The following is a 13,760-nucleotide window of genomic DNA, read 5'->3' as shown; positions in this document are numbered from 1 at the left end:
AACCCCAGAAATAAAATTCTGTTGAAATAAAAAAAAAAAATATGTCTAAAATGAAATTTTATGATTGAAATGAAATTTTTATCTGAAATGAAATTTTATGTTTGAAATGACATTTAATGTTTAAAATGAAGTTTTATGTTTAAAATAGGTTTTCATGTTAAAAATGAGATGTTTCATTTCTTCATTAATTCTTTTATAGGCATGGTTTTGTCCATTAGTTTCCTTTTGATTTTGTGTACAGAATTCTATGGTCATTGTTATTTCATATATTTTTATGAAACTCTTGCAAGGAAGATATTTTGGACCTCTTCCAGAGTTTCACTTACTTTCATTCTTGGGTATTTCATAACCAGGTTTATCACGTATCGGTGTCGATTATGCGACTCCGTAAAAATGGTATTACACAGCCATGCATATATATTAATGTGACGTCATTTGTGTTATAAAAGCATAGCATTAAGAAGCGCTAAATGTTAGCATTATACTATGTAGGCACATCAATGAAAAATGTTTCTTTATCACTTCACACTGTCTTTATTTTTGATATGTGATAAATAGAATATTATATTCATGTAAATTATTACTGAATTTATTTAACTCATTGAATAAGATAATATTAGACTCGACAGCGGCTCGCATAATATAATTTTATTCAACTCGTTCAATAAATTCTGTATAAAATTTACACTCATTCAATATCCTCTATAAATTACCTTCCAATGTGTTCTTAACCAAACAGCTACTTCCTGGTAATTTCATTCACTTGTTGCCTTTGTAACAGGAACCTGTTTTCCCATCTACTATGATAGAAATGATACAGCTTCTGTCAGGCAAAATTTATGTATGATTTGTTACATAAATGTTAACCATGTCAACTCCTCTTTTTATGAAAATAATGATTGAGTAAAGAAGTTTGATTATTACAGGTATTGATGATGGCCGTGGAGAGAATGTTGATACACAGTACGTCAATGTCGGAGACAGGGTTTCCATGGAGTGTATTGTTACAGGTATGGCATACATTATATATTTTTTCAAATTCATTTTAAAGTATTTTTCATATATTCAGACAGTTATTTTTTTTTTAAACCTGATTGAGGTTTGGAGCAGGTGCAAGTGCTGTGTGGCAACTGTAAAAAGTTGCCCTGTACTTCACTTCAGTGTTGTTATATTTTTAGCTCACCTGTCACAAAGTGACAGGGTGAGCTTTTGTGATCGCTTTCCGTCCGGCGTCCGGCCGTCCGGCGTCCGTCTGTAAACTTTTACTTTAAATGACATTTCCTCATAAACCACTAAGCCAATTTCATCCAAACTTCACAGGAATGTTCCTTTGGTGGTCACCTTTAAAAATTGTTCAAAGAATTTAATTCCATGCAGAACTCTGGTTGCCATGGCAACCGAAAGAAAAAACTTTAAATATCTCCTTTTAAAAAACCATAAGAGCTAGAGCTTAGATATTTGGCATGAAACATCTTCTAGTGAGTGTCTACCAAGTTTGTTCAAATAAAAGCCCTGGGGTCAAAATTGGCCCCGCCCCAGGGGGTCATTGATTTTCCCTATATGCATATAGTAAAAACTTAAAAAATCTTCTTTTAAAGAACTCAAAGAGCTAGAGCTAAGATATTTAGCATTAAATATGTTCTAATGGGTGTCTACCAAGTTTGTTCAAATAAAAGCCCTGGGGTCAAAATTGGCCCCGCCCCGGGGGGTCATTGATTTTCCCTATATGCATATAGTAAAAACTTAAAAAATCTTCTTTTAAAGAACTCAAAGAGCTATGGCTAAGATATTGAGCATCAAACATGTTCTAATAGGTGTCTACCAAGTTTGTTAAAATAAAAGCCCTGGGGTCAAAATTGGCCCCGCCCCAGGGGGTCATTGATTTTCCCTATATGCATATAGTAAAAACTTAAAAAATCTTCTTTTAAAGAACCAAAAGAGTTAGAGCTAAGATATTTAGCATGAAACATGTTCTAATAAGTGTCTACCAAGTTTGTTCAAATAAAAGCCCTGGGGTCAAAATTGGCTCCGCCCCGGGGGGTCATTGATTTTCCCTATATGCATATAGTAAAAACTTAAAAAATCTTCTTTTAAAGAACTCAAAGAGCTATGGCTAAGATATTTAGCATCAAACATGTTCTAATAGGTGTCTACCAAGCTTGTTCAAATAAAAGCCCTGGGGTCAAAATTGGCACCGCCCCGGGGGTCATTGATTTTCCTTATATGTGTATAGCAAAAACTTAAAAAATCTTCTTTGAAAAAACCCAAATAGCTAGAGTTTAGATATTAAGCATGAAACATCTTTCAGTGAGTGTCTACAAAGTTTGTTCAAATGAAAGACCTGGGGTCAAAATAGGCCGAGCCCCGGGGTTCATTGATTTTCCTTATATGTGTATAGCAAAAACTAAAAAATCTTCTTTGAAAAAATCAAAATAGCTAGAGTTAAGATATTAAGCATAAAACATCTTTTAGTGAGTGTCTACAAAGTTTGTTCAAATAAAAGACCTGGGGTCAAAATTGGCCCCGCCCCGGGGGTCATTGATTTTCTTTATATGTATATAGCAAAAACTTAAAATCTTCTTTGAAAAAATCCAAATAGCTAGAGTTTAGATATTAAGCATGAAACATCTTCTAGTAAGTGTCTACAAAGTTTGTTCAAATAAAAGCCCTGGCCCGGCGTGTCATTGTTTTTAACTATATGTGTATAGTAAAAACTACAAAAAAATCTTCTTTTAAAAAGCCCAATGAGCCAAGTTTGTGTATAAATAAAAGCCCTTGGGTTAAATTGGCCCTGCAACATTGGGGGGGGGGGCCTATATACAGGTGAGTGACCTCAGGGCAATCATGGCCCTCTTGTTCTCTGTTGGGATGATTGATGCCAGCACTATTAAGCCAGCACTATTAAGCCGGTGCTAGTGGGCGTGAGGGATGTTGCACTTATTCATTATCCCTCATGTACAGACTCAATGAAATCGAGTCTGCAATTTTCATGTTATTTTGTTGTGATTAGTGCGTCCGAGGGATCACTTTGTTTCCAGATTTTTTTAAAGATTTAAATTCTATTTCCTCTGTTTGTTGAAATTTTTCTTTCTGCCAAAGATTTCAACATCTTTCAGGCAAACTTATTGAAACGTTTGATTTTTTTGGCATATAGCGATTCACCTGTGTGTGTTTGTTTGTGTGTGTGTGTGTTATATAGATTATATAGTGAACTTAAAAAATCTTCTTGTGAAAAACCACTAGTCCAATTTCAACCAAACTTGGCAGGATTGTTCCTTGGGTGAAGGGCTTCCAAAGTTGTTCAAAGAATTTCATTCCATGCAGAAATCTGGTTGCCATGGCAACCAAAAGGAATTATAAGAATAAATTTAAAAAATCTTCTTGTAAAGACCCAAAAGGCCTAGAGCTTAGATATTTTGCATAAGGCATTGTCTGGTAGACCTCTACCAAGATTGTTCAAATTATAGCCCTGGGGTCAAAATTGGTTCCGCCCCGGGGGTCATTGATTTTCATTATGTACATATAGTAAAAAAATAAAAAATATTTTTGTCTGAAGGTACAAGGCATAGAGCTTTGATGTTTGCTATATAATATCATCTATAGGTCCTCTACCAAAGTTGTTCAAATTTTTCCCCTGGTGTCAAAATTGGCCCTGCCCGGGGGCAGTGATTCTCATTATGTACACATAGTAAAAACAGAAAATAAAACAAATGTTTTCTGAATGGGAGAAAGCTACAGCTTAGATATTTGACTTGAAATGTTGTTTGGTGGACCTGTATCAAGATTGTTTTGAATTAAACCCTTGGGTCAAAATTTTGCCTTGCCCAAGGGGACAGTGACCTACTTTCTTGTCCTTTGATGTACAGCAATGAAATTTTGACCATGTGCACAGTTTTAGTTGTAAAATTGAACTTTGATATCAGGTGACCTAGATTTTGATGATGTGACCTACTTTCTTGTCCTTTGATGTACAGCTATGAAATTTGAACCATGTGCACAGATTAAGATGTAAAGTGAACTTTGATTTCAGCTGACCTAGATTTTGACAAAGTGTCTTACTGTGTTGTCCTTTGATGTAGTCATGAAATTTAGGCTGTGTGAAATATGACCTTCACCACCAAATTCACTAGACTCGCGTGCATTGATATATTCCTACTCTGATCTTTTATTGAGTTAACAACAGATTTCACCACTAATCTGATAATAAGAATTAGATTATATATAAGGTCAGGGATCTATGCATTATGACAATCTTAAAAATTGTATAGAAACAAAAAAAAATCTGTTCCTACACTACTATTTAGTATTGTATTAATGCGGTGGCATAGCATTTTTCTCAAATGCAATCTTGTTTTTAAATTGCTCTACAATGCCTCAAATTTTTGCTTTGACAATGTTAAGAGGTAATACAATATTGTAGGAACACCTCTGCCAACTATCACATGGTCAAGGGATGACGGACCGCTTCCAGCAGACGCTATTCTTGGTGATGGTATTTTGATCATTCCTCAGGCTAGAGTGGAAGATGCTGGTACCTATACCTGTCGGGCTGTAAATGAGGCTGGTTCCATCACCTCTAAAGTTATTCTCTATGTAAAAGGTAAATAAAGGTCTTTCTTATCCATATTATTTATAACAAGGGTTTTTGAATTTTTTTGGCTATTTCTTAAATCATAGCAAACTTTTTTTATATAGAGTAAATTTGCAAAGATGTTGATGAAATGTTGTGGGTAAAAAAAAAACCTTGTTAGAAACAAGTTGGATTTATATATTGATTGTGAAACAACATGTATATAATTACATCTCCTATAATATGAATGGTTGAATTGAATATGAAAACTGATTATTCCCTCTTGCATGACTGATAAATTATAATATATAAGCCTTGAAAATTGCATCAATGAAGCATGATCTTAAACATATAGATTGTGCAACTTAATGCCATTACTGACTTTGTCATATATAGCTCTTGTCTTTGTACTATAACATTTTAAATTCAGCATTACTGTTCTCTGAATGGTCAGTTTCAAAAATATATGTTATATATATGTAAGAAATACCAGTGTTCTTTCACAGACTAAATGAATTCTGTATAAAAAGGAGAAAAAAATCTAGTTCCAAGATAAACAAAATGGAATTATTTTTCTTTTCTGAAACTGATGAACTGAGAGTCTTGCCATAAAAATGTAGAATTTTTTCCCCTATGTTTAAAAAAAATTCTTTGAACCCGTATTTGAAATTTGAAGAAATGAGCCATAAAAGCATAGTAGCCTAAACTACAAATATTTTATAGTTCTGAAAAATGAGTTTGTAACCCTGAAATATAAATTTTTGTAATCCTGAATGTAGCCCAGCACTTCAAAAGTTTCATAGTCCTGAAAAATAAAAGTTTGCAGCCCTGAAACATAGACATTTGTAACCTTGAATGTAGCCACGCACTACAAAAGGTTTTTTAGTTCTAAAAGTAAAGATTTAGCAATTAATAAATTTGTCATATTTTAACCCATGAAATGTGAATGAAAAACATTATTTTGATATGCCTGTATATGTGTAATGTGAAACATGCTTGGAGTTATGTACAATTTAAAAAAACTGAAAAAGAAGAAAGCTGGGCCAACCTGCACATCCATGCAAAAACAAATAATTGACAGATCCAGAAAAGGAAACTGGACAAGTGCATATAAAATATTAAGCATGTTAAGTGTTAAGACACTTTTAGGACGATTTTTCCTTGTATTTATATAATGTGTTTATTTCTGAAACCTAGGGTACAACAGGATAGGCTATAATGGTAAATAGGAAAATATAGGCTAAAATGCTTACATACTATTATTTATCAAATCTTATTTTTTCATGCTTTCTTGGTTGACCTTATGTATATGGCAGAAAATGTTTAAAAATTTGTGATGTATTGCAGAATTAGGCTTCAATTTTGCTTTGGAGATAGATTTATTATGTTTATTGTTATTCTTTCACACACATTTTTTTTTCAATCAAAAAGAATGGTTTTAATAAAGTGGCTATTTTTACGGAAGCTGCAAATAAAAAACACATTAGGTGTTATGAAGACGTAAATTCTTTTTCAACAGTTGGTGAAAGTAAATATCATTATTTATTCACTAAATTCCTTCACTTGTGGACTAGTTAGTTTTCAAGGAAAGCCTGTTAGGTGTACCAACCTTCTAAATAGGACCAAATATGTGATAAAATTAGCGCTTTAAAAAAAAAAACAAGCATGCCTTGCTATTTTTTCAGTACAAATTCATATCTAGATAAAATAATTTATTTAATATGAGAGCTCAAAACTCAAAATATGTTTAGATGAAAAAATTATTTATCAATTCAGTAATCTTCCTCATTACATATACTCAAGTATTGCCTTATACATATACTCAAGTATTGCCTTTAAAAAAGATATAAAAACTTTGCTATGGATTCTAGATATGAAAGTAAGAAAGAATTACTACTGTATTAATTAAGGGTTTGCATTTTTTTATCTTTAGATCGCTTTTCTATGCATTTTGCAGCTGGAATCTATAAAATGTATCTTATATAACCATTATTCTGCCTTTTTATATAATATATTATATATACACAACAGTATGACCATTTTTGTCATGTTGCATTTCATGTAGTTAACAATCAGTATTGTAAGTATGCATTTTACTAAATATCTTCTGCTATTGTATGTTTTCTTGTAGTCTAGAGCATTGCTTTCATCCATTGTTTAACCCTGCAGTTGCTGGAACTTATATTTATAAGCCATGGTGACCAGATTTAAAGCCATTGTGACCAGATTTAAAGCCATTTTCACCAGACGTAAATCCATTGTCACCAGACTTTAATTAACTGTCATCAGACTTTAAGCCATTGTTAAGCCATTGTTACCAGACTTTTAGACATTGTCACCAGTCTTCAAGCCATTGCCACCATACTTTAAGCCATTGTCACCAGACTTTAAGCCATTGTCACCATACTTTAAGCCATTGTCACCAGACTTTAAGCCATTGTCACCAGACTTTGGGGCATTGTCCCCAGACTTTAAGCCATTGTCGCCAGATTTTAAGCCATGATCACCAGACTTTAAGCCATTGTCTGTCATCAGGCTTTAAGCCATTGCCACCAGACTTTAAGCCATTGTTTGTCAACAGACTTTAAGCCATTGTCTATCATCAGGCTTTAAGCCATTGTCATCAGACTTCCAACCAGAATTAAGTCAGACCAGCTTACACATCTAAACAGCTTGACCAGGCTCTTTACTGGTGGCTTACTAAATTATATATTCATGTTGATATCCCCAAAATTGATAATGAACATTTCCAAAATAAAGAAAACTAGAAAAGTCCATTTTGTCAATTTAGCAGTGTTTGAACATAAAGAGATGTTATTATCTAATACTTTTTATATGAATAATATCTTAATTAAACAGATGTATAATTATACAATGCACTTGTCAAAGTAATGCTATTTAAGAAAGCAATGGAAGTTGGTTTAAGTTTGTTTGGCTTTCAGTGTTTGACTTAAGCAAAAATGGTGTACTATAGATATAAACAAAATAAGGACACAAAGGTCGTCCTGTGAAGTTGTAGAGTGTTTGTTCATAACCTTTGGATAGGGACATCATGACTGGTGTTTTATGACTATTTAAGATCTGTGTAGTCTATATACACGCACTCTACTGTCGGCTGAATAATTTAACTTTTTTTAAATCAAAAGCCTTTTTAAAAAAATAGAATTGAGTAATACCAAATGCAAACTAAACCAGGTTCATTATATCAGATTTCAAACCTGAAGTTGACAAAATGAAATGATGTATAGTCTTATTATAATATAAAAATAGAATACACATCATTGTAACCATATATAATTTTCTAAAAATAGTAACAATTTAATGTGACTGTCACAGTAACTAAGTATTATAGTATTTTACAACATTATATTATTAAGGCAGTAAAACATGTATATATGATAGCAATATGAATGCTTGTTACCTTGCTTGAAGATGTTTACAAGTTGTTGTGCAAGAATGCATATTTGATTAAAACTTAGCTACATATCTAATGAAATATTTTGTAATTAATAATCTGTAAAAGATATGATCTGTTGCAAATGCAAATTTTGCTTCCATAATCCTATGCTACTGTATATTCTTGTACAAATGTATTGCTTATATATATGTTCATAACATTAGCAACCCATGTTTGATATAATACTATAGCTTATTTTTTTAACATTTAAATACATAGTTTTTGGTTACTATTTTAAGTTGACACAAAAAATGGATGTAAGTGGAAACAACCTAGACTAGTTTTAACTTTTTTTAAAGTCATAATTCATTAAATGACTAAAGACATAGACCATATTTACATATACAGTAAGTAAATCATACACTTTTTTTGCCAGGATTATTTCTAACTCAAAGTGACATCATAAACATTGAATATTAAAAAAAAAAAAAAAAACACACAAAAAAGAACTCTACAGATTTTATGCTCTCCAAATTTTTCAATGAACATGTCAGATGCTATTTTGTACTTCCTGACTTCATTGTGTAAAGTTCAAAGTTTAAAATACACCCCTTTCATTGGCTGATATGTTTGAATATACTAGTATGATAATAAGTCCACAGACTTTCTCTGGATTGGGACTGTCTGGTGAGCTCAATATGTGGAATGTTGGACTGTGAATTGGGTGATCCAGGTTTGATTCCCGGGCGGTGCAGGTCACTCTCGTTGTGATTTATCATGAAATCCTTTCTACGGTCATTCACACTGTACCTCTGCTCTGGCATGTACAAAAGTAAACAGTTCTTTTCTAAATAGAAGGTACAGTCATGTAAACTGCTTGACAGCCTTCCCAGGAACAATGCGGTGGCCGAAGTGTGCTTTGGTAAATTTAATATGGAAAACTACCAACACCACCACCACCATTTTCTATAGTCAAGGTCATTGACACTAAATATAAGTTTTACAATTTGTCCTTATATGAAGCTATTAAGGGAGCATTTGTCAGTGTTTTTGGTTATTTTGGCTTTTCAAATTTTTTGAATTTCCTGATCCAAGTGTTAAAGATAATGTAATATGTACTGTTGTTGAAATATGGTCTATGTCATTTAAAGGATTGGTAAAATTAATCATTCAAGAAAAACTTGAGTTGTCTGATTTGATTTTTTTCCCCTTTCATCCTTAACACCTAACCCATGTATGTTATTTTCTGTGCAAATTTTCCTCTGTGTTGAACACCCTTTTGTTAACTAATCTTGAAATGTTGACTTTGATTATTACTTTTTTATTTGAAAAAACACTTTCACTAATTGACAAATTATTTGACCGTCACTATCACCTAGTTTTATTGGGTCATCAGTGTGTTAGATTAATAGGGTATGAACCCCATCTGCTAGTACCTAGCTTACTTGGCATTTAGTATCAAGGTCAAATTTTAATGACTGATCAGCTCAGAGTCTTGGTTTGGATATTTCTAGGTGTCATATCATGTTTTAATAACTTTTTTTCACTTTCTTTTCCTTGCACAGTAAAACTATTACAATTATTTTTATTATATTTTACTATTCTTTCCTGTAGCAAAATCAAATATAATGGACGAAATATATTCTTTGAAATTAAGATATTTTATTTGAAGATTTTTTTAAAATACTTCCTAAAAATCTTTAAATGATAAAAATGTCTTCCATTTATTCATTTAAATGTATTGTCATCCTCTATTTATCCCCAATTTAGTATAAGCAGTAAATGTACATATTAAAACATTATACTCTCCCTTTGTTAAGAACCATAAAACAGTTTATACCCCTTCAAAATAAAGATTAACTGTTTCAATGTCCCTCGATTTCAGCTCAGCCATACATTTCGGCACCTTCTGCTTCAACAGCTGCACTTGGTGATAGCGCTAAACTTGTCTGTGATGCCACTGGTTACCCGTCACCTGATATCACATGGTTCAGGAAGGAAGGCGAAATGCCAAGGTATGTGTTTACATTATGTCAAGGTATGTGTTTACATTATGCCAAGGTATGTGTTTACATTATGTCAAGGTATGTGTTTACATTATGCCAAGGTATGTTTTTACATTATGCCAAGGTATGTGTTTACATTATGCCAAGGTATGTTTTTACATTATGCCAAGGTATGTGTTTACATTATGCCAAGGTATGTGTTTACATTATGCCAAGGTATGTGTTTACATTATGCCAAGGTATGTTTTTACATTATGCCAAGGTATGTGTTTACATTATGCCAAGGTATGTGTTTACATTATGCCAAGGTATGTGTTTACATTATGCCAAGGTATGTTTTTACATTATGCCAAGGTATGTGTTTACATTATGCCAAGGTATGTGTTTACATTAAAGTTAATACTGTTGATGTTAAAATCCCAGGTAAGTATTGTTGTTGATTTTAAAATTGTGTGTTGATGTCAGTTGTACAAATAATTGGTGATATCAATTTTCCAGCCATATGTTGATGTTAATTTGCCAGTTATCTTTTGATTAATTTGTCAAAATACCTTAAGATTTTTAACTTGCGTGATATCTGTTTATATTAATTTTTCAGCTGTTTGTTTATGTTGATTTGCCAGATATCTGTTCATGTTAAATTTCCAGCTGTTTGTTTATTTTGTTTTGCCAGATATCTGTTCATGTTAAATTTCCAGCTGTTTGTTTATTTTGTTTTGCCAGATATCTGTTCATGTTAATTTTTCAGCTGTTTGTTTATGTTGTTTTGCCAGATATCTGTTGTTATTTCATGCTTTCTAGTGTTTTATTGTAATATATCAGATGATTATATTCTGATAAAGCACTAGTGAAATTTATAAAATATAATTTTCACTGTAGCCAGACTATATCTGAATGTGGATGAAAAGAAAATCATAACTTAATGGTATAACAGGCAGAAATAAATGCTGTCATCTGTAAATTTTGCTTCTTTAGGAATAGAAAGTCGATGTCACCATACATCATGTGTCTTTCATGTGAAGAATCTATCCAGCTAGCTTACCAAACGTAGGTAGTGTTACTTAGGTGCCCACTCGTGCCTGAAATTATGCACGAAGAGCGTATACCTGAGATCTACAGTATTGTTGCAATGTTAAACCAACCAAAAAAAAAATAGTTAGAACAAAAATGAAGATTGCATTTCAGATCTATAGTTCTATAATATTGTTATACACTACAAATTATTATTGTAATTAATTTTGTTACTTAATATTTATTATTGTATTTGATTTATTATAACAGTGACTACAGAATAGTTGATGGAGATCTGTTGATTAATCGTGTCAGACCAGAAGATGCCGGAACTTATGTTTGTCATGCCGAGAACGAGTACGGTGGAACTGATTCACCTGTCAATCTAAATGTGAATGACCTTGTACCGTACTTCTCACAGAACCCGAACTCATACATTTCTTACCCAGCAATGAATGATGTCTACCTCGACTTTGATATACTTCTCTCGTTGAAACCAGAGTCCACAGAAGGTGATTATTTCATTGTACATTGTTTGTTTCTTTTGGTGTGTTTTCATATTACTTTAACTGACAGTTCTGACGCAGCTGTGAATAACGAGTTATTTTATGTGCTTGCCTATTGTTTGTCAGTGGTTCTATACAAGTTCTCTAATACATTAAATAATACAATTAGATAATTTTATAGTGTTCTTTTACCAGTGAAGCTGAAAAATTACTGTTAAGCAGTTAAAATAACAAATAAAATGGTATTGCAATTAAAATGACAAAGGAGATGGTATTGCAGTCAAAATTACTTAAACAATGGTAGTGCATTCAAAATTACTAGTTAAATGGTATTGTAGTATAAATAAATTATAAAATGGTATTGCAGTCCAAATAACTAATAAAATGGTACTGCAGTCATTTATGACTTAAATAATGCTATTGCACTCAAAATTACTAATAAATTGGCATTGCAGTAAAAATAATAAAATGGTATTGCAGTTCAAATGACTTTATGAATGCTATTGCAGTCGAAGTAACTAAAAAATGGCATCTGTGACAGTCAAAATAATTGAGAAAATTGTATTGCAGTCAAAATGACTTAAAGAATGATATTGCTGTCAAAATAACTAATAAAATGGTATTGCAGTCAAAATGACTTAAATAATGCTATTGCAGTCAAAATAACTTTAAGAATTGCAGTCAAATGACTAATAAAATGGTATTGCAGGCAAAGTAACTAATAAAATGGTATTGCAGTCAAAAATGCTTCAAGAATGCTATTGCAGTCAAAAAATCTTATAAAATTGTATTGCATTCAAAATGACTAATAAAATGGCATTGCAGTCAAAATACCTGAGAAAATGGTATTGCAGTCAACATGACTTAAAGGATGGTATTGCAGTCAAAATGACTTATATAGTGCTATTGCAGTCAAAAATGACCAATAAAATGGTATGGCGGTCAAAATGATGAATAAAATGTTAGTGCTAAATAGGCAAGTAGATCAAATTATGTTCTGCTACACCTCCTTGAGGTGGAGAACACTGGTGAACAAATGATTACCGTCATAGCATTATAGTTAATCCTTATAAATGTATGTATATTCATTTGTGTTTTATGCTATTATAGGTATGGTATTGTACAATGGCCAGTTTGAGGATGGAGGTGGAGATTTTGTCTGCTTTGGACTTAATGAGGGATATCCTGAATTCCGCTTTGATGTTGGATCAGGTCCAGCAATTATCAGGGGCAATAAAACACTTCCTCTTAATGAATGGCACACAATTAAACTGACTAGAGACAGACAGAAGGGTAAGAATACTTGAATCGTGTGTATATAAATAAGCCGCACCATGACAAAACCAGTGTAATGGTTTTGCGACCAGCATGGATCCAGACTAGCATGCGCATCTGGATGATGTTCGCTATCAGTTTCTCTACTTGTAATAGGGTTTGTAAGTGTAAAGCATGGATCCTGATCACACTGGACGGATGCGCAGCCTTGTCTGGATCCATGCTGGGCACAAATGTTGGTGTTGTCATGGTGCAGCTCATATGTATTTTATACTATATTTGAGCCGCATCATGACAAAACCAACATAATGGGTTTGCGACCAGCATGGATCCTGATCAGACTGCACGGACGTGCAGGCTGGTCCGGATCCATGCTGGTCGCAAACGCACTTTGTTGGTTTTGTCGTGACGCGGCTCATTTGTATTTACATGTTATTTCATAGATCATTTTGTTGCATTGACATAATTCTTTTTCATATTTTTGAATAAATGATGATTTGAATAGAAACAGTCTATGACTGGCAACCTTCCTTTTAAAAAAAAACAAAAAAAAAACACCTATCATATCCAGGACATGCATTAAAAAGGTCATAATTAATTGCTTATAGATATAATTAAAAGAAAAAGAGAACATCATGAAGAGCATGCTTGATGCCTTCTCATCAAATGCTTAAATGATCAAATAACATCTCAGTTTTAGGAAAATTCAGGCAGTTTTCATCTCTGCGGAAAACATAAAACTTGTAAGAGTGATTCAAAAATAATTTTATGTTAAATCCGGTCTATTTCAGGTTCCATGATTGTTAATGAAGAACCAGCATATACAGGACAGTCACCAGGTTACTTCACCGGCCTTGACCTCCAAGGTAACATGTATCTTGGCTCCGTGCCAAATTATGACAATATTCCCAGAGCGACTGGATTCAGGGAAGGATTTGTAGGTAAGCAATTATTCAATGATAAGTTTTAAATTAAATACTGTGAAATCATTATTA

At 32.7% G+C, this 13,760-nt stretch overlaps 1 protein-coding gene across 11 annotated transcripts in view; it reads left to right on the top strand.

Annotated features, from left to right (window-relative positions):
* The window catches only part of LOC132742280 (basement membrane-specific heparan sulfate proteoglycan core protein-like), a 171,500-nt gene that overhangs the window by 134,819 nt on the left and 22,921 nt on the right, over nucleotides 1-13,760 (top strand). For 7 of the 11 annotated variants that reach the window (XM_060730642.1, XM_060730638.1, XM_060730645.1 and 4 more), the window contains 8 exons: nucleotides 927-1,010; nucleotides 4,421-4,600; nucleotides 5,768-5,791; nucleotides 6,636-6,650; nucleotides 9,853-9,982; nucleotides 11,255-11,496; nucleotides 12,601-12,783; nucleotides 13,557-13,706. In XM_060730642.1, the coding sequence (XP_060586625.1) occupies nucleotides 927-1,010; nucleotides 4,421-4,600; nucleotides 5,768-5,791; nucleotides 6,636-6,650; nucleotides 9,853-9,982; nucleotides 11,255-11,496; nucleotides 12,601-12,783; nucleotides 13,557-13,706 (1,008 nt within the window). The remainder of the gene's footprint in view (nucleotides 1-926; nucleotides 1,011-4,420; nucleotides 4,601-5,767; nucleotides 5,792-6,635; nucleotides 6,651-9,852; nucleotides 9,983-11,254; nucleotides 11,497-12,600; nucleotides 12,784-13,556; nucleotides 13,707-13,760) is intronic. The other 4 variants (XM_060730647.1, XM_060730641.1, XM_060730640.1 and 1 more) reach the window with 3 other exon arrangements.

Source organism: Ruditapes philippinarum, unplaced genomic scaffold (assembly GCF_026571515.1).
Source record: "Ruditapes philippinarum isolate M1 unplaced genomic scaffold, ASM2657151v2 ctg2745_1_1_1_1, whole genome shotgun sequence".
Taxonomy (NCBI): Eukaryota; Metazoa; Mollusca; class Bivalvia; order Venerida; family Veneridae; genus Ruditapes; species Ruditapes philippinarum.
The sequence above is the reverse complement of the archived record's forward strand: the minus strand, read 5'-3'. Positions and strand labels throughout refer to the sequence as shown.